The sequence below is a fragment of the Perognathus longimembris genome, chromosome 7 (genome assembly GCF_023159225.1).
Source record: "Perognathus longimembris pacificus isolate PPM17 chromosome 7, ASM2315922v1, whole genome shotgun sequence".
NCBI classification, from domain to species: domain Eukaryota; kingdom Metazoa; phylum Chordata; class Mammalia; order Rodentia; family Heteromyidae; genus Perognathus; species Perognathus longimembris.
In genome coordinates this window covers 4,676,510-4,699,488 of record NC_063167.1, presented here as the reverse complement: position 1 = coordinate 4,699,488, position 22,979 = coordinate 4,676,510, and the positions used below count along the sequence as shown (strand labels likewise).

Here is a 22,979-nt window from a genome sequence, read left to right as displayed (position 1 = left end):
TCAAGTAATAAGAGTGCTAGCCATAAGCAAAAAAGCGAAGGGACAGCGCCCACACCCTGAGTTCAAGCTCCAGGACTGGCACAAAAGGAAAAAAAAAAAGAAAAGAAAGAAGACCGGAGATCTGAGGTCATCATGGACAAGAAAGGCCGATCTTCCTCATCACGAGGCTGCATTCACACAAAGCTATGAAGCTTCGAAGAAGAAAAGTATTTTCCCAAAACAAAACAAAAAGCACAGAGCAAAGCAGCAGCGGGTTAGCGAGTGCGGTGAGCATGCGCGGGTTAGCGTGCGGTTAGCGAGTGCGGTGAGCATGCGCGGGTTAGCGTGCGGTTAGCGAGTGCGGTGAGCATGCGCGGGTTAGCGTGCGGTGAGCACGTGCGGGTTAGCGTGCGGTGAGCATGCGCGGGTTAGCGTGCGGTTAGCGAGTGCGGTGAGCATGCGCGGGTTAGCGAGTGCGGTGAGCATGTGCAGGTTAGCGTGCGGTTAGCGAGTGCGGTGAGCATGTGCAGGTTAGCGTGCGGTTAGCGAGTGCGGTGAGCATGCGCGGGTTAGCGTGCGGTTAGCGAGTGCGGTGAGCATGCGCGGGTTAGCGTGCGGTTAGCGAGTGCGGTGAGCATGCGCGGGTTAGCGAGTGCGGTGAGCATGCGCGGGTTAGCGAGTGCGGTGAGCATGCGCGGGTTAGCGAGTGCGGTGAGCATGCGCGGGTTAGCGTGCGGTTAGCGCGCGGCAGGCGGCGTGAGGAACGTGAGGAACGGAAGGCCGCGGCAGCCTCCGCGTGGCTTGTCCTCTACCTGCGAGGGTGTGAACTGCACATCCAGGAATGGTGGGCTTGTGGAAAGAGCACCAGAGAGAGGGAGCACTGGCCGACCGGGGGTGTGTGTGTGTGTGTGTGTCACACTTCTCCAGGTGGCCCTGGGAGCCCTGGCCGACCGGGTGTGTGTGTGTGTGTGTGTGTCACACTTCTCCAGGTGGCCCTGGGAGCCCCTGGAAGGCTGGGGTCACCGGGCCCCCCTCCAGCGTTTTCCTCACTTGCAGACCCCAAACACTTAGCCTTTTGCAAGAGCAAACAAAAGGCAGTGCGGATCAGAGCTCTGGGGGGCATGGAGAGACGCCTCTGTGAGCCCACGGAGGAGGAAAGGGGAACTGTTAGTTCTGGTAAGACAGCATGTAAACACATAAGCGTGAACAACAACATTAGCTTACAGAATAGTTGGAACTTTTTACAGACATTTTAAAACCACAATCATGAGAATTCTCTTAACATTACGAACCTGATGTTAATTTTAGTTCTCCAAAAAAATATCTCTCTTAACTCAATAGATCTTTAGGGAAAGACTTTCAGAAGTTCAAGGACAGGTGGAAAACCAAAGTGTTACGCATCTATCGGAATAAAGGTCAAAGCTGAACCTAAAAACTAGGCACTTCCAGACCCACTGCTGGACTGTGTGGACTGCAGGGCGTTGTGGGGAGGTGGACCGTCTCACGGGAGATCTCCAGTGGAAGCACCAAGCTGTGCGGCCTTGGGGGACACGGAGAATGTGCGAACACCAGAATTCGAACTGCTGACCACCGCAGGAGCCCTTTCCTCCAGCCAGGGTCAGCCGAGAACAGACAGGTTCTCTGCCCACTCCCGGGCCACCCCCGCTACGCTTTGCGCTAGAATTGGTCTAGGGTGACAGTGTCATTCACAGAGCTCTTCAGGGGCAGTCCAATCCTCTAGCAGACTGCGAAGCCAGAGGCTGAGTCTAACTGGCAGTGCTAATACGTCAGGAGCATGAGAAAGGTGGAGGAAAACCTTGATGACGACTCTGGTCAGGCCAGATGGGGTCCCGCCAGACGCGGCGATGGCGGACAGGGTGCGAGGGAACATCTTCACGGTTGCTCAGCCGCTGGCTTCCGCTGGCCGCAGCCCCCCAGGCCCTGCAGAGGGCCCTCAGGCGAGCTTCTGTTCTCGCAGGCAACGTGGCTCTCCGGGAGAGAACACAAACAGGCGCGTTACGTGATGTCAAAGCCATGTGGAGGTCTGAAAGTCGTGTCTGTAACGTCCTGGCTCACACACCCATCTCAGCCCTCTTTATCACCAGAAGCCGAGCCACAGACACTGTTTAAACGCGTTAGCTCAAGTTGTGCCGGGGTCCAGCCCTCATCCGCCCTTCTATTAAAAAAACAAACATTTTAAAAATAAAGACACTTATTGCAAGCAGCAAATAACTGGCTGTCTGGCAAGATCCTATCCAGACAGCCTTAAGTGGTAGATACCCACTCTTTTCTTTGAAAATAAAATAGGGAGAGGATTCCAGGAGGAAGGCAGAGCAGCAAGGCCAGGAGACACCCCCGGAGGAGCTGGGATTGCTACAGGTGTGAGCTGCCGGCTGTGTGCTTTAGCTGTTTTTGGTTTTTTTTTGGCCAGTCCTGGGGCTTGGACTCAGGGCCTGAGCACTGTCCCTGGCTTCTTTTTGCTCAAGGCTAGCACTCTACCACTTGAGCCACAGCGCCACTTCTGGCCGTTTTCTGTATATGTGGTGCTGGGGAAATGAAACCAGGGCCTCGTGTACACGAGGCAAGCTCTCTTGCCACTAGGCCATATCCCCAACCCCTTTAGCTGTTTTTTGAACTGTCTGGATTTGTACCCGCCCAGTCGGGACCAAGACTCCCCTAGTTCGCTTTCTGCACAGCTGAGATGCCAGGCCTGTTCCTTCCTGCCCAGGGCCTCCTGGCTGAGGAGGGGCAGGGGCCCTTCCCACCCCAGCTTCCTGAGCAGCTAGTGTCACAAAAGGAGCCGCCGGGTGCTTATGGTTTTTAACTTCACTATTCACCCCCTCACTTCTTCTTTCTTGGCAATGAAGATCTTTACTAGTTCAGTCATCACGAGAGCCACCACCACCACCAGCTGGAGCACTAGGAAATCCCATTTCCGGTCTTCAGGAATAACTGAAAAGACTCTGTAACTGCAGAAAGACAATGTGGGCCTAGCTACTCAGGAGGCCCAGACCTGAAAGACCTTGGTTTGAAGCCAGCCTGAACAGCAAAATCTGTGAGAGCCCATCTCCAATTAACCAGCAAGAAGCCAGGCTGCGGGCTGGGCGCGCGGGGCCCGTGTTCAAGCTCTAGCATCAGCAGCAACAACAGGAAACCCAAGAAACCCATCCCCGCGGGCTCCACTGAGGTTCCTGAGAGGAGGAACACTCCTGTGTCTTGGATTTTAGATCCTCCCAGACCCGTGCATATGTTTATACTGCACAGCTCCTGAGCTCCCCTTCCTTGCCAATCACCACGGTGGGCATCTCAATGCAAGCCAACTGGTAAAAGAAAACAATGGTATAAAAAAGACCTGTATTGGGCTGGGAATATGGCCTAGTGGCAAGAGTGCTTGCCTCGTATACATGAAGCCCTGTGTTCGATTTCCCAGCGCCACATATATAGAAAAAGCCAGAAGTGGCGCTGTGGCTCAAGTGGTAGAGTGCTAGCCTTGAGCAAAAAGAAGCCAGGGACAGTGCTCAGGCCCCGAGTTCAAGCCCCAGGACTGGTAAAAACCAAAACAAAACAGAAAACCTGTATTCAAAATCTAGTGAACTGTATAGCCTTACATGAATTGTTTAATATCTACAAACGTTACTTCACTGCTTACCAGTAAAGTAGGAACACCAACACCTCCATGGAGGCGGTTGTGAGGCTTAAAGTTCTCAGTGGGTCAAGCAAAAGAGCACAAATGTGTCACCGTGCGGCGGTCATGACTGTGCTTACTGGCGTATGCATTTCTTGAGGGATACTCTGGCTTTGAATCCAACGATGCACCTTGGCGAGCTCCTCCCTCTGCCCAGGAGAAAAGTGGGGCTGGTGCTGCCTCATGCCTTCCAGCTGTTCTAGGTCTTCCTTCAGTACTACTTCTTTAATCCTGAAAATGAGCACCAAAACCCAAGCCTGAGTGAGGCCCCGGTTCTCTCCCGTCACCTAAGAACAGCAGGTCTGGGCTGGTCATGGGTCTCGGACTTCCTGTTAACTGAGGACCCGCCCTGAAACATAGCTCTGGAGACGTTTCTCTAAGAGTTATGTACAAGACGCTCAACATCATCTTATGTGACTAGAAGCCATAGAAAGAGCAAAAGTGAGTTTTCAGAAGGCGCCTCTGTACCTCTCGGGCATCTGGTAGGTCATCAGCACCCCCTCCGGTGTTTGCTCTATCATTCTCCAGACGGACTCGGGGGCTGAGCCGGGCAAAGCTTCTTTCCTCTGTGCACCCCGAGACTGCTGCCCGCTTCTCGGGGTTTCCAAGGAACACTCGCTGCTGCCACTGCTTCCTATCAGAAGTCAACACCAGCAAGTTAGAGCACATCCCGGACACCCGTTTCCGGAGAGGATTTTGTTCCGTGACGGTCCCCGGCAGCCAGCCGGGCGGCCTCCCCCAGGCTCCCCGGGTCTGCTACCTGCGGCTCCGGGCGGAGAGTCCCGGCGCAGGGGCGCCGTGCGCGGGTCTGCAGCAGCAGGGGCGCCGCTCCCGTCACCACGCTGCTCTGCGATGCAGGGCTGGGGGGAAGAACACACAAGGGGCGCCTTGCCACTCACTCCAAGCCCGGACGACTGGCAGGGGCTGTCCTCGGGAGGGCGGCCCAAGGTCCTCTCAACACCCAACGACAGGCACCAGCTTCCCGAGCACACACCCCATGCCGGGCATCCCTAAGTGTGTGTTTTGTTGTTTTCACTTGCCAAACGTATAGCTAATATTTCGTAAATTCTAAGCACCACGTGGAAATGGCTACGAGTGAACAGTGGAGGAGGCGTCCTAGTTGTCTAGGGCTCAGGACACGGGCACACGGAGGCTCTGCGCCAGCATCACAGCCAGGATCCTGGAAGCTACGGCGCATCCATCTTTCCTTCTCCCAACAGGGACCAGGGGAGAAGATCTCCGCACCCCACCTCAGCCGCGGCACCTGGCGAGGGGGCGGCGGGAGGCGAGTGGCGCCGGGGTCCCGGAGCACGCCCTGATCGCACCCAGCAAAGAGGGCATGGTACTCGCAAGGGAGGAAAACTTGTGCAAATATTCACACATCTTTGGTTCTATTCTTGAATATAGGAATACCAGACTCACGTTTAATCTGACAAATCTGGAGAATGATTTTTGGGTAGAGTTTGAGAAGTGAAAAGAAAATGACCAAAAATGTTTGTGTTTGAAAATGGGATTTGGAAGGCTGAGATGATACACTGCCTGCTCGGCGCCCCGGCCGCCCCCCGGGGCGCAGGGACTCGGGCGGGGCCTGTGTTCCTGCCCCGCCACAGCGGCGCACAGCCCTGGTGGGAATGAGCTCTACACTGGAGACCCGGCTGGCTCGCTTTAAAGGGCAGGGGGAACCTAGAAAGTGTGCGCTGTGCACACGGGTGCTGCGTTTCTGCCCCGCAGGTGGGGCCGGCGAGGCAGGCATGCTCAGGTAGAGCAAGGCTCCGTTCCCGTCTCCTGGGGCGCGGGCAGGCCGCCCTAGCCAGGATGGGCGCGGGCGCGTGCGCAGACACCAGCACCACTTACGCCTCCGAGCTCCGGGCGGTCGCCCCTCCCCCCTGCACGTGCAGACTCCGAGGGAGGGGGCATTTCCTCCTGGAGCAGGTTCAGCTGCAAGGGGGAGCTGCTCCTCGAACTCAGAAGTGGGTGCCCCGCACTCCGCGTCTCCCACGTTTCCTCCGCTCTCCTTTGGCTGCTGGCGGGAGGAGGCGGCTCCAGGTTTGAAACTGGTACCGAGGTCAGCACTTCAGGAGAGCCTAGGTCCCCCAGGAACAGATATGGAGAGGAGGACGGTGGCCACGGCGAACAGACAGGGGGGTTGTGCAGGAAGATGGTCATCCAGGTGTCCACGTGGGGAGGAGGGAAGGCTGGAAGAGCCTGCAGGCCACCGGCCAAGGGCGGCTGGGGAGGGTGTGCGGGGGCAGCGGCAGAGGCGGCCGGGCCTCCCCCCAACACAGAGCTCCAGGCCGGGAGGGGGTACACGGGGAGGGGGGGAGGGGCTTGGCTGGGGAGCACCGGGGCGCTGGGGCAGGAGGCCGCGGGGGGCCCCCAGGGCTGCACACCCAGGAGCACTGCCCCGGCGTGGGGACAGAAGCCAGGAGCCGAGCTGCTGGGGTCCGGGGCCACCGGCAGCCTCTGACGTTTGTGCTTCCCCTTCTTGCCCCCGGTCCATCTGCTCTGCCCGGAAGGAGAAGCTCCTGAAAGGATAAAAAGGGGGGCCATGATGGAAATGAAAACCCCTAAGAAAGAATACTTACCAGTGACAGGGAGCAGTTACAATCTCTACACATTGGTGCTATAAAATCCCAGCCCACTGCAGTGTCCCAGTCATCCTGAAAAAGTGCTACCGTAAGTGAAATTATTTCACCATCTCCCCATTTCTTGTACTGTTTTCTTTTTCTCTACACCCCCAAGCTCTACATTTGCAGATTCAACCAAGGATGGATGAAAATATTCAGGAAAAAAATTGCACTTCTGGGCTGGGAATATGGCCTAGTGGCAAGAGTGCTCACCTCACATACATGAAGCCCTGGGTTTGATTCCCCAGCACCACATAGATAGAAAATGGCCAGAAGTGGCGCTGTGGCTCAAGTGGCAGAGTGCTAGCCTTGAGCAAAAAGAAGCCAGTGACGGTGCTCAGGCCCTGAGTCTAAGGCCCAGGACTGGCAACAAAAAATAAATAAGTAAATTGCACTTGTACTTGAGTGTGAGACATTCACTGAACGTGTAGACGTGTTTGCTTGTCAGCGCCTAAACAATGTGGTGTAACGATGCTTATGTTGTGCTAGGCACTGTGGGCCATGGGAAGCGTGTGCAGGTTAGGTGCCCATCTGCGCCTGTTACAGGAGAGACGGGCAAGCCAGGACTTGACTATCCCAGTAGGGGCTGTGGAACCTCTCTCTCACTAACACCCGTATGAGGTTTCCACCAGCTTCTTTGCTAAGTGGAACCTATCTTTGTAGATGGGATTGTATCGATGTATATACACACATATGGATATATACCTTGAACGCAGGAGTATTTTGCTTTGCTTCTACTTTCTTGCTGAAGATAGCAGCTATAGGGCGACGCCAGGATCTTCTCCCGAACGCTGTGGACGTAGTTCTGTTCCTCCTTCTGCGTGTGGGCCGACAGCACGGCCGCCGTGAGCCCGACGTGTCTGATCTCCTCGGCCGTCAGCGGCCGGGGCGGCGCCTCCGGGGCCCGGGGCTCACCCGTCACGGCGGCACCCTCTGCTCAGGTCAAAGAAGGGGAGCTCACTGTAGTAATCTATCAGTTACTTGTATTTAGTTCTGTCTTCTATATTGCGTTTCAATGCATTTTCATGCACATCGCTCTAACTTCTGGAACATACAAATCACAGAAATGTTCAGTTTTACTCTTTTGTACAGGTATGTGCATATACATTACAGAAGAGCAATCAATACATGTAATGTGATTACTCTTGCTTTTGTTATGCTTTTTGGTGTCCCTGAATTTGAAACAAATTTGTCTTTGAATTTACTTCTAAATAGCTAACAACTAACTAAATATCAAAACGTGTTTGAAAAATCTGCCTTTCCCTGCTGTCTTCTGTGGGTTATTTAGACATATGTTGCTTACTTCCTAGGCATTTGGGTATAAATGTTTCTTCTTCTTGTTTAGAACAGGAGACAAACATGTGGCCTTGCCTATGCTGAGAAGGGTTTAGGATTGGCAGAAACTATTATCAGCAAATATTTTCTTAGATGAAGTCATTTACATGTTAGTGTAATTTCCTTCAAAATTAGGAGACCAGAATATCAAAAGCATAGTGACATATTTAAAAGAAGACCTTCCCGTGTTGGTTGAGAACCTCTCTCCCTTGCATGGGTCTATGAACTCCAAGTATTAAGAAAAGGAACATTAAAACATGTACATCCGAGCCAGGTATAGTGGCGGATGCCTGGAACCCCAGCACTTAAGAGGCGCAGGAAGGAGGATCGAGAATCGGACGTCAGCCTGGGCTGACAAAGCAAGACCCCATAGCAAAGACCTCATTTCAAACAAACAAAAAACCTGTCTGGAGGCCTAGCTTCGTTGGAATAGAAGTATCCTTGTCCCATCAGACCCTCTAGTCTCGCAACCGCTGTTTTTCTGGCTTTCCCCTCTCGTACGCAGCCCTCCGGTCAACACCGCCCTTCCCAAAGGGCAATGCGCAAGGCCAGCACTCGTGACAGAAGGTCCCCGGGAGCTGCTCGGCACACCTGCCCACTGCGAGCCGTGAGGAAGGAACAGGGAGCAGGAAAACCAAGTCCACACGCGTCACCGCTGCATCTAACAAATCGTGACGAACACTCAAAAGGGCCAGAGGGGGCTGGGAATATGGTCTAGTGGAAAGAGTGCTTGCCTCAGAGGACAAGACAGGAAGAATGAAAAAACAAAGTGTACTATTACATCTACAGACTTCCTAAGTGAAGAAGACACCTTCATCAAAGGTCAGCAACAAAGGGACGCAGTTGGCCTCATCGAGGACTGTGGTAACAAGCCGACTGAAGTAACTGTAGCTTCTCAGGAGGCTGAGACCTGTAGGATCATGGTTCTAAGCCAGCCCAAACAGAAATGTCTGAGATAGCTTCTCCAATTAACCAGCAAAAAACCAGACTGGAGGCATGGCTCAAGTGGTAGAGTACCAGCAAAGCGTAAGAAAGCCAAATAAAAACATGGAGTCATGAGTTCAAGCCCCAGTACAGGTAAAACCAAGAAAACAAAACCTGTATTAATAATGGCTAACACCGGCAGAGGGCTGGCCACTACCGCGCAGGCTTTAAATGCATCAACGGATCCTAGAACGCAATGACATTTCCAAAAAGAACTGAACCCAAAGGAGGAAGGATCTGCAGTCTTCCGGACTTGGGTGCTCAGCAGAGGCCGAGGCGGTACCTGACTGCAGGGGTGAGGCCCAGGCAAGGCTGCTCCTGCAGCTGCACTGGCTCTCGGCCGACCCTAGGCTCAGGGCGGCCGTGGACAGGGTCCGCGCAACTCCTCCTTCAGCGTTTGCACACTGCCCATTGGTTGGCAGTTCCATGGCAGCTAGGGCCGGGTTCTGCACAGCAGCTAGTGACAAATGAGAAACCAGCAGTGAGAAGAAGACTCCCAAACAGTTTACGGAAGTCAGTGAATCACACACGCAAAGCCTACCGCCCGTGAAGAAGGTAATACAAAACTAGGACTTTGTGATAACAATGAAATAATGAAAGACAAGAAATTATAGGGGCTGGGGATATGGCCTAGTGGCAAGAGTGCTTGCCTCGTATACATGAAGCCCTGGGTTCAATTCCCCAGCACCACATATACAGAAAACAGCCAGAAGGGGTGCTGTGGCTCAAGTGGCAGAGTGCTGGCCTTGAGCAAAAAGAAGTCAGGGACAGTGCTCAGGCCCCGAGTTCAAGGCCCAGGACTGGCACAAAAAAATTATAGAAGGTTGGGTACAGTGGTGCATGTCGATAATCCCAGCACTTGGGGGGCTGAGGCAGGAAGACCTCAAGTTTGGGACTAGACAGCAAGACCCTGTCTCAAAAGGGGGGAAAAAAATAGAAACAGAGTAGAATGGATATGTGATGGTTCTTTTAACCCAGCTGTGAAGATATTCCTGTTACCTTGCAATGCCTGGCTGCCGTCTGCCTTGTGGTGTTGTCTGTCCTCTTCTGAGGATGAAGAAGTTGTATTTGCACAGGAGATGCACTTCCTTTTCAAAGCTGGGATGTGGTAGCTCTTCAGGTACCTGCAATGACAGACCAGGGAGGGGCCTCATCCCCTCCCCACTCCTCTGCTCTCTGGCCCCAGGTCCACTTGGGAGGTTTTTGACTTTGTTCTTTAATGATGTGTATCCTCTTCCCAGCTTGGCTCACTGGACTGTAACATCTCTTTTACTATGGCCTAAATCTTCACAGCCTACATTCTGTGTGTGTGCGTGTGCGTGTGCGTGTGCGTACTGGGGCCTCATGCTTACGCTGAGGCCAGGCCAGCTTGGACCTTGATTCTCCGACCCAGGCCTGGGACTGCACATACACACTGAGCTCAGTTGGAGTCTTGTGAACTTTTTGCTTGGGCTGGCCTCAAACAGTACTCCTCTTGATCTCCTTTTCATTCCAGTAAGCTTAGGACTTGTCACCTGTCCTGTAACTCTTCCAGAGCAGGGGCATCTCCTTGCTCTGTCCACAACGCTCAATCAGCAGTGAGCTGTATGCGGTAGGCTCCCCTTTGTCAGGAATGGACAGCTACCCAAGTTCTATGAGGCTGCAGAGTCACAAGGCATGCTACTGCTATTAAGTTTGTGTCTCATACCTGATGACACTGTCAATGCAGTTTATCTGTTGATAGGATGGGCTACGCTGGTCTTCTTCCCTCAGATCTTCACAAGGCTCAGTGTGCATGCTTTTATTCCCCAAGGTCTGGGAGGAAAAACAGGCCTTCTGCTCACCTGACAGGGAGCAAAGGGACAAGCAGTTAAAATAGTATTTAGATTAAGAAAATATCTAGCATATTAAGTGATGGTACTTTACGACATTTATATTAGTAGATTATCCAGGTATTACACATAAGCTCAGATCTAAATGCACTGGTACAGAGAATATCGACAATACATAATAGTGCATATGGATACATTAGATAGAACGACCACATTGGTATTTAAAAACGGAGGGAAACAAATGTTTCAGGCACAGATTATTAATTCAACTGTTAGGCAAGAGGTGGATGGGTATTTGCTAGTGTCAAGCTGACACTCACTAGACACTGATGAATTCCTATAGTGTATGCTGTTCAATCAGTGTACACCACCCACCGACACTGACTGATGCACTCTACAGTGTATGCTGTACGGTCAGCGTATATCACCCACAGACACTGACTGATACACTCTACAGTGTATGCTGTTCAATCGGTGTACACCACCCAGGGACACTGACTGATACACTCTACAGTATATGCTGTTCAATCGGTGTACACCACCCATGGACACTGACTGATAACATTCTACAGTGTATGCTGTTCAATCAATGTATACCACCTATGGACACTGACTGATGCACTCTACAGTGTATGCTGTTCAATCAGCGGACACTACCCACGGACACTGACTGATGCACTCTACAGTGTATGCTGTACAGTCGGCGTACACCACCCACGGACACTGACTGATGCACTCTACAGTGTATGCTGTACAGTCGGCATACACCACCCACGGACACTGACTGATGCACTCTACAGTGTATGATGTACAATCAGCAGACACTACCCACGGACACTGACTGATGCACTCTACAGTGTATGCTGTACAGTCGGCGTACACCACCCATGGACACTGACTGATGCACTCTACAGTGTATGCTGTACAGTCGGCATACACCACCCACGGACACTGACTGATGCACTCTACAGTGTATGATGTACAATCAGCAGACACTACCCACGGACACTGACTGATGCACTCTACAGTGTATGCTGTACAGTCGGCGTACACCACCCACGGACACTGACTGATGCACTCTACAGTGTATGATGTACAATCAGTAGACACTACCCACGGACACTGACTGATGCACTCTACAGTGTATGCTGTTCAATCAGTGTACACCACCCACAGACACTGACTGATACACTCTACAGTGTATGCTGTACAGTCGGCGTACATTACCCACGGACACTGACTGATGTACTCTGCAGTGTATGAACACTACATACCCGACCAGTCAGTGCCGTGGGAGTGGGAGCGAGGAGGTGGGGAGACCAGACACTGCACTCCTCATCAACTGCAATGGAAAGCACATCTTCTTTCCTATGCAGAACCTGGGTGCAGCAGAGGTTCCATATTCTTGTGCAATTTTTCTTTCTTTGAGCTGCCCTAGACAGTAGTCACTAACACATACAACTACTAAGCACCAGAAAGCAGCTGAGGAATAATAAATTTCTTATTGTGTCTATTTGCATTCAAGCTGCCAAGTGTAGCTAGTATAAAATCAGGATCAAACATGGATTAAAATCCTATGAAGAGGCTGGGCCCTAGTGGCTCATGCCTACTGTGGCTCTCGCTACTCAGGAGGCTGAGATCTGAGGATTGTGGTTCAAAGTCAGCTGGAGCAGGAAAGTCCATTAGACTTTTTTTTTTTTTGGCCAGTCCTGGGGCTTGAACTCAGGGCCTGAGCACTGTCCCTGGCTTCTTTTTGCTCAAGGCGAGCACTCTGCCAACTTGAGCCACAGTGCCCACTTCTAGCTTTTTCTGTGTATGTGGTACTGAGGAATCGAACCTAGGGCTTCATGTATACGAGGCAAGTACTCTTACCACTAGGCCACATTCCCAGTCCCAGTCCATTAGACTTTTATCTTCAAGTAATCACTAAAAAGCCTAAAGTGAGCTATGACTCAAGTGGGCAGAGCATTAGCCTTCATTAGAAAAGCTCACGGGCAGTGCCCAGGCCCTGAGTTCAAACCCCAGGACCAGCAAACACACACAAAAAAGTCCTATCAAGGCTGCCCAAATCCATAGCAGAGATGTGGAGAAGAGGGCAAGGGCCTGTACCTGAACTCCAGTACAGATGGGACTGGAGACCAGAGAAGAGAATCCCACAAAGCATGAAGAAAACCAAGAAACCAAGAAGACAAAAGCTCAGGAAGGAGCAGCTCCGTAAGCAAGGACTGTGGGCGGCTGCTGTACTAACAGAGCGCTGACTGTTCTTAAGAAAGGCCACCTTGGCTGGTATGGAGAGGCTGACTTGTCTACCTTCAGAGGGGACCATGGAAAAATGACTACTTGTATTAACTCACTCACTTCACATGGGAAATACATTTACATTTATAGAAGAGTCCCAAAAGCCAAGTGCTGGTGGGCTCATGACTATAATCCTAGCTACTCAGGAGGTGGAGACCTGAGGATCAAAGTTTGAAGCCAGCTCAGGCAGATAAATCCAAGAAACTATATGTCCAATTAGCCAGCAAAAAAAAAAAAAAAAGCAGAACGTGAAGGTGTAGCTCAAGTGGTAGAATACCAACCATGAACAGAAAAGCTGACCAAGAATCTAAGTCCTTGAATTTAAGCCCCAGGACAAGCAAAACGAAAAACGAAACAAAACATGTAAAAGCAGTAGGGAATTCCCTTACTTTATTCTCACCCTAAAATGCTCAAAAGTAAGAAATTACCTGTGGTACAAGGCCACCAAATGCAATAGACTTTACTTGGATTTTCCCTAGTTTAACATTAAGTATATAGTCTTTCTGTGCCAGGATTTAGTCCAGAATCTCACATTGAATTTTGTTGATGTATTTTTAGCCTACTAAGTCTAGCAGTTCCTTCATGTGTTTGCTCATTCATTCATTCATTCATTCATTTGTATGACAGGTACTTGTTGTTCAATAGTCTCACACAGTTTGTTGCTCAAAATCCTGCGGCCAGGGCAACTGGAAGCTCTTTCACGTTCCCTGTGACCTTGTCACATGCCTGTCCATGTTTATTTTGGACATTTCCTGACGTTCTGGCCCTAGTTCCTTTTGTTAGATGTATTTAGAAACCCAGATCTGGGGGCTTGGTGCTCATTCTTGTGTAGGTCATCTCAATGGTCAGAGCTGACAAATATACACTAACGCTCATCCATGCATCGGAGAACATGCCCACAAGCTCCTAGTCAATGCCTCTATCTCCAGTCCAGGGCCACAAGTAATTCTAGCATTCCTCCTTTAAATAAGTGCAAGGTCTGTAATGGTGAGCAATCTGGTGGTCAAGCCAATTGGTTCAATCTTAGAATACATACGAACTAGCTTCACCATCCAGTGGTGTTTGCTCCTATTAGTGTCTTGTATTTAGCACTTGGGCAGCCAGTTCAAACACTTTCCAAACTGCTTAGCTCTCCTCTTCTCTACTTCCTTTAGTACATCTATGCATTATAAACACTCAGATTCAGCAGAACACTTTCAGCACCTACAATTCCCCCAGCCCTCAACTCCTCCCCTCACAGTCTTGGTGTTTAACCCTTTATCTGTTGCTTCTCTTCCTGTGGTTTCAGTGGGTGGATGTTTTGCGGGTAGCGGTAACTGAACCCAGGGCATGACAATGTTATGCAAGTGCTGTGCTCTGGAACTACACCAGAGAGTGAGACTTCTGTGGTTTCAGTTACCTCTGGCCAACCACAGTCTAAAAATAGCAGGTGGAACATTCTAGATGTAAACAATTCCTACATTGAAAACTGTGCACAGAATATTCTGGATAGAGATGAATTCCCACCGCCCTGCTCAGTCTCCCACGGGACACGCGCCAGGCCTTTCCCCGCGGTATCCGGTATCCATGCTTTGCTCCCACCAAAGCCGTCGGCAGGGATGACGTTCTACCATTATAATCTAAAATATATTCTGAAATGAACTGTCAGAAAATTGGGGAACTCTTGCTACTGTAAGAGCTAAGTTTCCAATGGAAGCACATTAGAAAAGCATTCCGATGCCATTTAGACTGGTTTTTGCTGCTGCCACTGTTAGGGTTCTACCCTCATCTGGCCCACGAAGGAAGAGGAGAGCAGCTGCAGAGGCTCAGGGCTTGAGTCCCTCTGGAGGGGAGGCTGGCTCTGCCGAGAGGGCGGCCTCGGCCACCGCGCTGACTCACCGCCGCCCTGCAGTTCTGTCCGCATCCTCATCCCTGGCTTGACTGACCGTTTGGTCTTTGACTCCATGTACAGCTGCTGACCCAGATGCTTCATCTCATTTACATTGGCATAGACCTGCTTCAAGGTCAGCTTGGGGAAAAAAGTGATAAAACAGTTGGTGAAAAGTGATAGAAATGTGCACTAAAACACTCATAAACAAAATCCATTTACACTCTGGTTCTTTCAAGGTATGTTCAAAATCAGTTGTTATTTCACTTCTTTTTTGCGGTGCTAGGGTTTGAATGCAGGGCTTAATGTGTGGTAGGCAAAGCCACAGCTCTTCTACTTTGTTTTCCAGATCTTGAGGTTTTGCCTAGGCTGGGCCTTGGACCGTAAAGCCTCCTACCTCGGTGTCCCAAGCAGCTAGAGCCACAGGCATGAGCCACTATGCTTGACTTTCTGTTTTTACATGAGGTCTGCTTCTCACAGTAACTTTTCCCCAGCTAGCCTTGAACGCTGATGCTTCTGTCTCCTATCTCCTGAGCAGCAAGAAATGACAGCGCACCGCACCTCATATAATTCAGTGTTCTGTAGCATACTTTCATGGATAAAAAAGTCCAATCTGTTCTTCACCACATGCTAGTTTTTAGAAAGCATATAATTAATTGAAACATCGCCTCCCTAAAGTGCTATTTTTTTTTTTTTAGACTAAAATGGGTTGAAATGCATCAGATGAGGGTTTCACGTTAAGAACAACTCTGGAGATGCCACCCCTGTGAAGGCAGCCAGCCGGGCACCTGTCCGAGAGCCTTTCTGCCACGCACCAGCTCTTTGGGCGCATCCTCAGTGCAGTGCCCGCTGGACTCACTGGAGGACGCGACACCGGCCAGCTGCTCCTGGGACCCGCTGCTGCCCAGGCTCCCGTAGCCGCTGGAAGCACTCGCGTGGACTGGCTGGAGAGAGAGAGCCCCGCTCAGTTCCTGGCTCACCACAGCAAGAGCGTTTCTAGTCACCCCACAACGAAGACGAAAGCTTCTCAGACGCTGAACTAGGTGCGTGCAGGCTGACCCTAACCTCAGACGCTCGCTCCTCAGTCACCTTCTAATTCTCAAGGGTATGAAGTCTTACTTTCTAGGGGGGTGGGGGGTGAGTATATCTAGACTATTCAATGCTGTAGTATATAAATGATTTTTAAAATCATGGTAACTAGTTATGGTGAGTTTAGAATAGACAAGACCAAATTATATATATATATATATGTATATTTATATACATATATATATATTTGCTTTGGTTCCTTTTTATTGCAATCCATTGCAAAGTCAAAGATCCACAGAAATATAGAAACTACAAACCAAGTGAATTTATACACACCACGGATATGCTTAAGAAAGGCACGGATATGTTCTGAACCCTGGACATTTTATTAAGGACATTTTGAAAACTCCTGGGCTAATGGCCATTTCAAAGTAGAACCCATAAGTGAGTAGTTTTCCTATTTTGCCTTATTATACTAGAAACACAGAGACCCAGCATCCCTCTTCTTCCACATTTGAAATTACCATAAGCATAACTTTTAAAATACCCTGAAATACCCAAAATCTTGAGGTTGAGCCCTCTGGTGGTGTCTAGAACACAAGCATTCTCTCATGTGGAAAGCTGTTCTGGTCTGTTGCTTTTCCTCAATTTGCTATCTACTTGTTTTCTTGAGTTCTACAAATGTTCTGTGTATTTCCCACAGGATAAGGAACAAATAATAGAACGTAGTTCAAAGACAGAATGAGGAAGGCAAACAATTCTGGAATATAAAGATAGCTCTTCATAGTTTACTTTTATAATGTGACTTTATTAATACTGAATATTAACAAAAACACTGATTATGGAAATTTGTGTTGGTTTTGTTAAAACCTCTCACTTTACCTGCAAGAGAAGTTTGTGAATTTGCTCTTGTAATTCTGTTATGTCTTTGTCACTATTGTTTGTCTGTTTTATTCTGGTAGCAAAAACATCCTCATTTAGTGGACTCCTACAAAATACCAAGTGAAAGATTTTGAGTCAAGAAATTGAAAATTCATCTACAACGAAGTCCAAAGTGAATCTCTTTATGAGATATAAAAAACACAAAGAAAGAAATGAGACTTTGACATTACTCTTGTTCCCCCCTTTCTTTCTTGCACTACTGGGAATAAAACCCAGGGCTTCCTCACACTTGTTAGACTAGACCTCTATCATGAAGATATACCCTTAGCCCTTAAGCTACTTGAAATGAGGTTTGATTAGGTGACCTGGGCTGAGTGCTGGTATTACAGGTGTGGGCCACTGGGCTCAGCGACAGACTTTCAAAGTTGCTCTATGGTACCAATTTCTATGGAACCACTTTCAGCACACATAGACAATACACAAATATTTAGTCCAAGCCAATTTTGAAAACAGTTGAAGGTATTTTCGGAATGGATGAGATTACCCACCTGAGACACACACACACACACACACACACACACACACTCTCTCTCTCTCTCTGTCTCTGTCTCTCTCTCTGTTAGGGACAAGCAAGAGAAAGGCCAGGGTCCACACCCTGGCCACCACATGGAAGGGCTGCTCAGGACTTGGCTTATTAAGTCCAGTTGGGGCAACTAAGTCAGGCCACATCACCTCACTGATTCCTATACTGTAGTTAGAGACAGGAAGTACAGGGTGGGGCGGGGTTTAGTGCTCAGCAGTAGAGTCCTTGCCCACCAGGTGTGAAGACTTGAGTTCAATCTCGACACCACAATAAACACACACAAAAATAGACTGAGAGGATCAGGGCGCGCCAGGGTCTCAACACACTTGTCTGAGTCCAGACCCTGTGCTTTCCTATCACACCAGCCCAATCCCACAGCTGAGACCACCTGCTCAGTTACCCAACAGCTGGAACACTACCCCCAAGACAGAAATGATTGCGAGGAAATCTTAGGACGGCACAGCGTCACGGAGGCATCAACTCCACGTCCCGGCCGGGTCGCAGATACTGCTCATCCATCCGGTGCCTCTTAGCTCAGCACAGGTGGACTGTGTGTACATGAGACTGTGCCTTGCCTCACAACACAATACACTGCTTTTACACACACAGTGCATCCTCCGCCGCTTTCCTATCCCTTGTGAGCATGGGGTTGGGGCTGGTGTCTACCTTGCTCACTCCTGTGTCTCTATACCGACAGCAGTGTCTCCTCCACAGCAGGTACCCACTAGGTATTTGTTAAAGAATAAATGCACCCACAAATGAATGAATGAATGAATGAATATACAAATCAAACACATCCTGTATACGATGAAATTTAAAAATTCTCAAACATAACTGGATGCTCTTTTTCAAGTGAAATTCTGAAATAGAAACAGAAGCTGTTAAATACTATGACACTTGGGTATTCCTAATTATGAAAATTTCTATAAAACTTGACTCTATTTGGGGGGAAAGAAAAGAAAGGGAAGATCTGTCTTCTCATTCTCAGAGTCTGGCACAATGCTTTACTAGTGCAGATAACCCACAAATACTTGAAGGAATAAGTATATTAAAAATAATTTTGTATGGCTGGAGGTTTAGCTTAAGTGGTGGGGTAATGACTTGTAAGTTTGAGGTCCTGAATTCAAACCCCAGTACCACCAAAATGTAATATTATAGATACAATGTACAACTGTTACTTTATGTAAGATAAATGCCTAGTAGCCGCTAAGCTCCTTCCCTCTCATTTCCTTAGATCTTGAGATTCAAATAATGGTGTAATTTTTTCAAGATGCTGATGAGATTCTGAGTATTTATTATAAGTTTTGTTGTATATATGTATGTTGTAAATAAAAGAACTGGAAGGATAGCTTGGAAAATTCAAGACTTAGGCGCCAGTGGTTCACATCTGAAGTCCTAATTATTTAAGGGGCTGACATCTAGAGGATGGAGGTTCAAAGACAGCCTAACCAGAAAAGTCCACTAGACTCCATGTGTAAAACAACCAGCAAAAAGGCAGGGGTGGAGGAGTGGCACAGTACACGTGCTACAGTATCATCAGACAAGCAGATAAGTGAGCTGAGCGAATGCAAGGCCCTAAGTTAAAACCTCAGAGGGAGGGAGGGAGAGAAAGATTTATCACTACCAATGCCTGGGGGAGGAAACACAAGCCTATCAAGAAGCCCCCAGAAGAAGATTTTTTCACTAGAAAAAAATCTTACTTACTCTGGATTTCCCTACATTTATAGAGAAGCAGCTAATTTTGTTTTCATTTCCCTATTGGGAGAAAAATGTCTTTTTGAGTAATTCAAATAGCACATAATTAGCAGCCCTATGTCTTCATTTCTTTTTTTTTTTTTGCCTGTCCTGGGACTTGAACTCAGGGCCTGAGCACTGTCCCTGAGCTTCTTTTTGCTCAAGGCTAGCACTCTACCACTTGAGCCATAGCGCCACTTCTGGCTTTTTCTACATATGTGGTGCTGAGGAATGGAACCCAGGGCTTCATGTACGTGAGGCAAGCACTCTACCGCTAGGCCATATTCCTAGCACCTGTCCTCATTTCTAATTGTTACTTTCCTACCATAAATCAGTCTCAGGAGTTAGGGTAGCAAGGAGCCCATTTTCCATTAAGGGCCAGGCCTTCTCTGCAGAGAGGCCAAACCCTAGAGCACAGAGAGATGAGAACAATCTTGAGATCTTTACTTACTATTCCTATCAGATCTCCTTAATTTAAGATGTAATAAAATATGATCTCTGTTTGTTTGTGTCAGTCTAGGGATTTGAACTCAGAGCTTGGTGCTATGCCTGACCCTTTGTGCTCAATGCTAGTGCTCTACCACTAGAGTCACAGCTCCACTTCCAGCTTTTCCTGGTAGTTAACTGGAGACAAGCGTCTCATGGACTTTCCTGCCCAGACCAGCTTTGAGTTGAGAGCCTCAGATCTCAGCCTCCTAAGTAGCTAGGATTACAGGGGTATGTATGCCACCAGCATCTGGCAGGTTCTCTATTTTATATGCTCATATAAAAAGTTTTAGGACAAAACAGAAAAAACAGGAGTAGGAATGGTAATTCCAGCATTTAGGAGGAGGCTGATACATGAGAATTTCAAGTTTAAGGCCAGCCTAGGCTAAACAGTGAGACTCTTATCTCAGAAAAACCAACCAAACAACCAGAAACATGTTTTTCTTTTTGTCAGTCATGGGGCTTGAACTCTGGGCCTGGGTGCTGTCCTTGAGCTCTTCAGCTCAAGGCTGGTGCTCTTTGAGCCACAGCACCACTTCCAGTTTTCTGGTGGTTAATTGGAGATAAGAGTCTCACGGACTTTCTTGCCCAGGCTGGCTTTGAACTGCAATCCTCAGATCTCAGCCTCCTGAGGGGCTAGGATAACAGGCATGAGCCACCAGTGCCTGGCTAAGAACCACTTTTTTTTAAAAAAAACCCACCAAAATTATTAAAACATAAACTCTCAAGGTGTTGCCCCTGAGCCTATTGGCTCAATGCTAGCGCTCTGCCACTTGAGCCACAGCTCCACTTACAGATTTTTGGTGTTTAATTGGAGATAAGAATCTTGTGGGCTTCCTTGGCCCACAAACCTTGACGCTCAGATTTCAGTCTCCTGAGCAGCTAGGATATTATAGGCACCCAGCTTAAACAAATGCTTAATCTCAGTATGACATTAAGTATCATTTTCATGCTTAAACAAATAAAAACAAAAACCAACCACACAGAGATATTAAAGAGAAATCGATGCCAGGACAACTGAAAATGGACCAAAAAGAAAAAAGAAAAAAAATCAAGGCTGGTGCAGTGGTTCACGAACGTAATCCTGGCTACCTGGGAAGCTAAGCTCAGGAGGATCACAGTTTTGAGGCTGGCCAATGCAAAACATCTGTGAGACTCTATCTTAATCAATAAAAAGATAGGCATAGTAGCATGTATCTGTCATCCCAGCTAAGCGTGAAGCATAAAGAGGAGTGCAGACCAGGCCAGCTCAGGCATGGGAGAAGCTACTGGAAGAATAGGAGAGCAAATCAGGACTAGGAAATATGGTTCAACCATCAGATAATCTGCCTAGCAAGTGTAAGGCCCCACTTTCAGACCTCATAATGGCCCACCCCCTCCAAAAGAAAAAAAAGAAGTAACATGCCAGGTTATTCTGAAACCATTCTATATGATTATAGTACAAAGACAGGAACAACAATAAAACAGACTTGAGTCAGCTATGCTGGTAAAATCACAAATAGTTCCTTCCTTCTTTTTTTCCCTATTTCTTCTTTCTTCCTCTCCTCCCTCCCTCCCTCCCTCCCTCCTTTTTGGTGCTGGTTCTAGGACTTGAAGGCCTCACGTATTCACTTAGCTTTTTTTTCATTCAAGGTTGACACTCTACCACTTTAGCCACAGCTTCACATCTGGTTTTTTGATGGTTAATTGGACCTAAGAGTCTAACAGACTTTCCTGTGTGAGCTGACTTTGAATCATGATATATAAGCATGAGCCACCAGTAGCCAGCAAGAATTTAGTTTTTAAAAACATCTACAGCTGGACACTGGGGACTCGTGCCTGTAATCTTAGCTCCTCAGAAAGCTAAGATCTGAGGACTGTGTCCGCTTGAAACCAGCCCAGGCAGGAAAGTCTGTGAGACCCACTAACTACGTGTGTCAAGTGGTAGAGCACTAGCTTCAGGCAAAAAGCTCAGGGACAGTACCGTACCTGAGTTCAAGCTGCTCCATTTGTTGCTAACCTTTTCCAAAGGCACTGAAAGTAAGTCTGTGCTTCATTTAGGCTAAGCACATTACCTGGTTAAGAAGAATTTTTAGAAAATATTAAAATGCATTGACTTACGTTTGAACTTTATGCCGACCAATGATGAAAGCTACTTTCCGGCTCCAGGGGTTCACAAAGCTGGACCAGCTGGAATCCAGTGTGACGTAATCTCCATTCTGAGTGCGGAATCGAACGGGTGAGTGTTCAAAGGGAGGGTGGCCTACGTACTTCAAGACTGCACAGAACGGTAAGGCGAACACAGACCACACATGAATGCCAAGGACCTGTTTTTAGTCATTTATTTGTGTATTTTTCAGTAAGTTAAAAACAGGAGACAATTCTTTCAGTGGTTTCAAAACATTGCTCATTTGGTTAAAAGTTAAGCTCTAACGGAGAATTAGAACAAATCAGTATCCAAGTCTAAGAAGCAGGTCCTACCTTTTTGGTGCATGACAAACATCAGAGGGCGGTCTTCTGGGTGCAAGTATGTTAAGATGGAGGTCCCAATCAGATCCTGAGGTAGGTAGCCTAGCAAAGGCACTGCTCTGGGATGCAGAGAGACAACACAAGAAAGATGTGACACTCAGCAAGTCATTGTTATAGTAAACAGACTTTAAAAGACACTCTTGGGAGCCGGGTGCTGGTGGCTCATGCCTGTAATCCTAGCTACTCAGGAGGCTGAGATCTGAGGACAACAGTTCAAAGCCAGCTCAGGCAGGATGTCTGTGAGACTCTTATCTCCAATTAACCACTAGAAACTTGCAAGTGGAGCTATGGCTTAAAGTGGCAGAGCACTAGCACTGAGCAAGGAGAGCTCAAGGACAGTGCTTTGAGTTCAAGCCCCATGACTGACACACTTGTGAACTGATTTGAGAAGAGTTGTTAAGTGTTCCTTGACAACTGAAAACACATGATATAAGGTGACCAAACTCTTTGTTCCAGATGAGGCCAACAAGAAATGAAGGCTGGAGGTGGGAATGTGGCTTAGTGGTACGGTGCTTGCCTACCATGTGTGAAGTGCTGGGTTCGATTCCTCAGCACCACAAAAACAGAAAAAGCCGGAAGTGGCGCTGTGACTCATGAGGGAACAAAGAAGTAGTCAGATCACTTCACACAAAGTAGTTAGGGCTTTTCCATTTGTGATCACAGGAGTTAACAAGAAAATAAAACCCATGGGCTGGGGATATGGCCTAGTGGCAAGAGTGCTTGCCTTGTATACATGAGACCCTGGGTTCAATTCCCCAGCACCACATATATAGAAAATGGCCAGAAGTGGCGCTGTGACTCAAGTGGTAGAGTGCTAGCCTTGAGCAAAAAGAAGCCAGGGACAGTGCTCAGACCCTGAGTTCAAGCTCCAGGACTGGTAAAAAAAAAAAAAACAAAAAACTCCCCAAGAAATGAAGGCTGCTTTTGGGAAACCAACTCCATGTTCCCGTTCCTCTTCTAAGGCAGAAATGACACCTACCTATCGAAAGCACAAAGTTGTGAAATCTAAAAAGACATCTTGTAAACCACTTTGAGAGACGTAAGGTGTATTTATATTAGGAATTAGACAATACAAATAAGTTTCAATGTAACGAACAAATGTCTGATAGCCAAATGGACAGATTTCAGTTATACAATGTAGAAGAGTATATAAAATACAAGCTTTTTAATG

The 22,979-nt window shown here is 48.3% G+C and overlaps 1 protein-coding gene across 1 annotated transcript in view; it reads right to left on the bottom strand.

The window, feature by feature from the left end:
- Positions 1-1,115: 1,115 nt before the first annotated feature.
- Per3 (period circadian regulator 3) overlaps positions 1,116-22,979 on the bottom strand; it is a 35,241-nt gene continuing 13,377 nt past the window's right edge. The window contains exons 8-21 of the mRNA XM_048350167.1: positions 21,761-21,867; positions 21,401-21,557; positions 16,498-16,603; positions 15,402-15,530; positions 14,598-14,727; positions 10,298-10,433; positions 9,610-9,734; positions 8,894-9,067; positions 6,997-7,224; positions 5,519-6,189; positions 4,425-4,524; positions 4,133-4,298; positions 3,745-3,895; positions 1,116-1,968 (exon numbers count right to left, since the gene is read on the bottom strand). Of these exons, the coding sequence (XP_048206124.1) occupies positions 1,873-1,968; positions 3,745-3,895; positions 4,133-4,298; positions 4,425-4,524; positions 5,519-6,189; positions 6,997-7,224; positions 8,894-9,067; positions 9,610-9,734; positions 10,298-10,433; positions 14,598-14,727; positions 15,402-15,530; positions 16,498-16,603; positions 21,401-21,557; positions 21,761-21,867 (2,476 nt within the window). The 3' untranslated portion in view covers positions 1,116-1,872. The remainder of the gene's footprint in view (positions 1,969-3,744; positions 3,896-4,132; positions 4,299-4,424; positions 4,525-5,518; positions 6,190-6,996; positions 7,225-8,893; positions 9,068-9,609; positions 9,735-10,297; positions 10,434-14,597; positions 14,728-15,401; positions 15,531-16,497; positions 16,604-21,400; positions 21,558-21,760; positions 21,868-22,979) is intronic.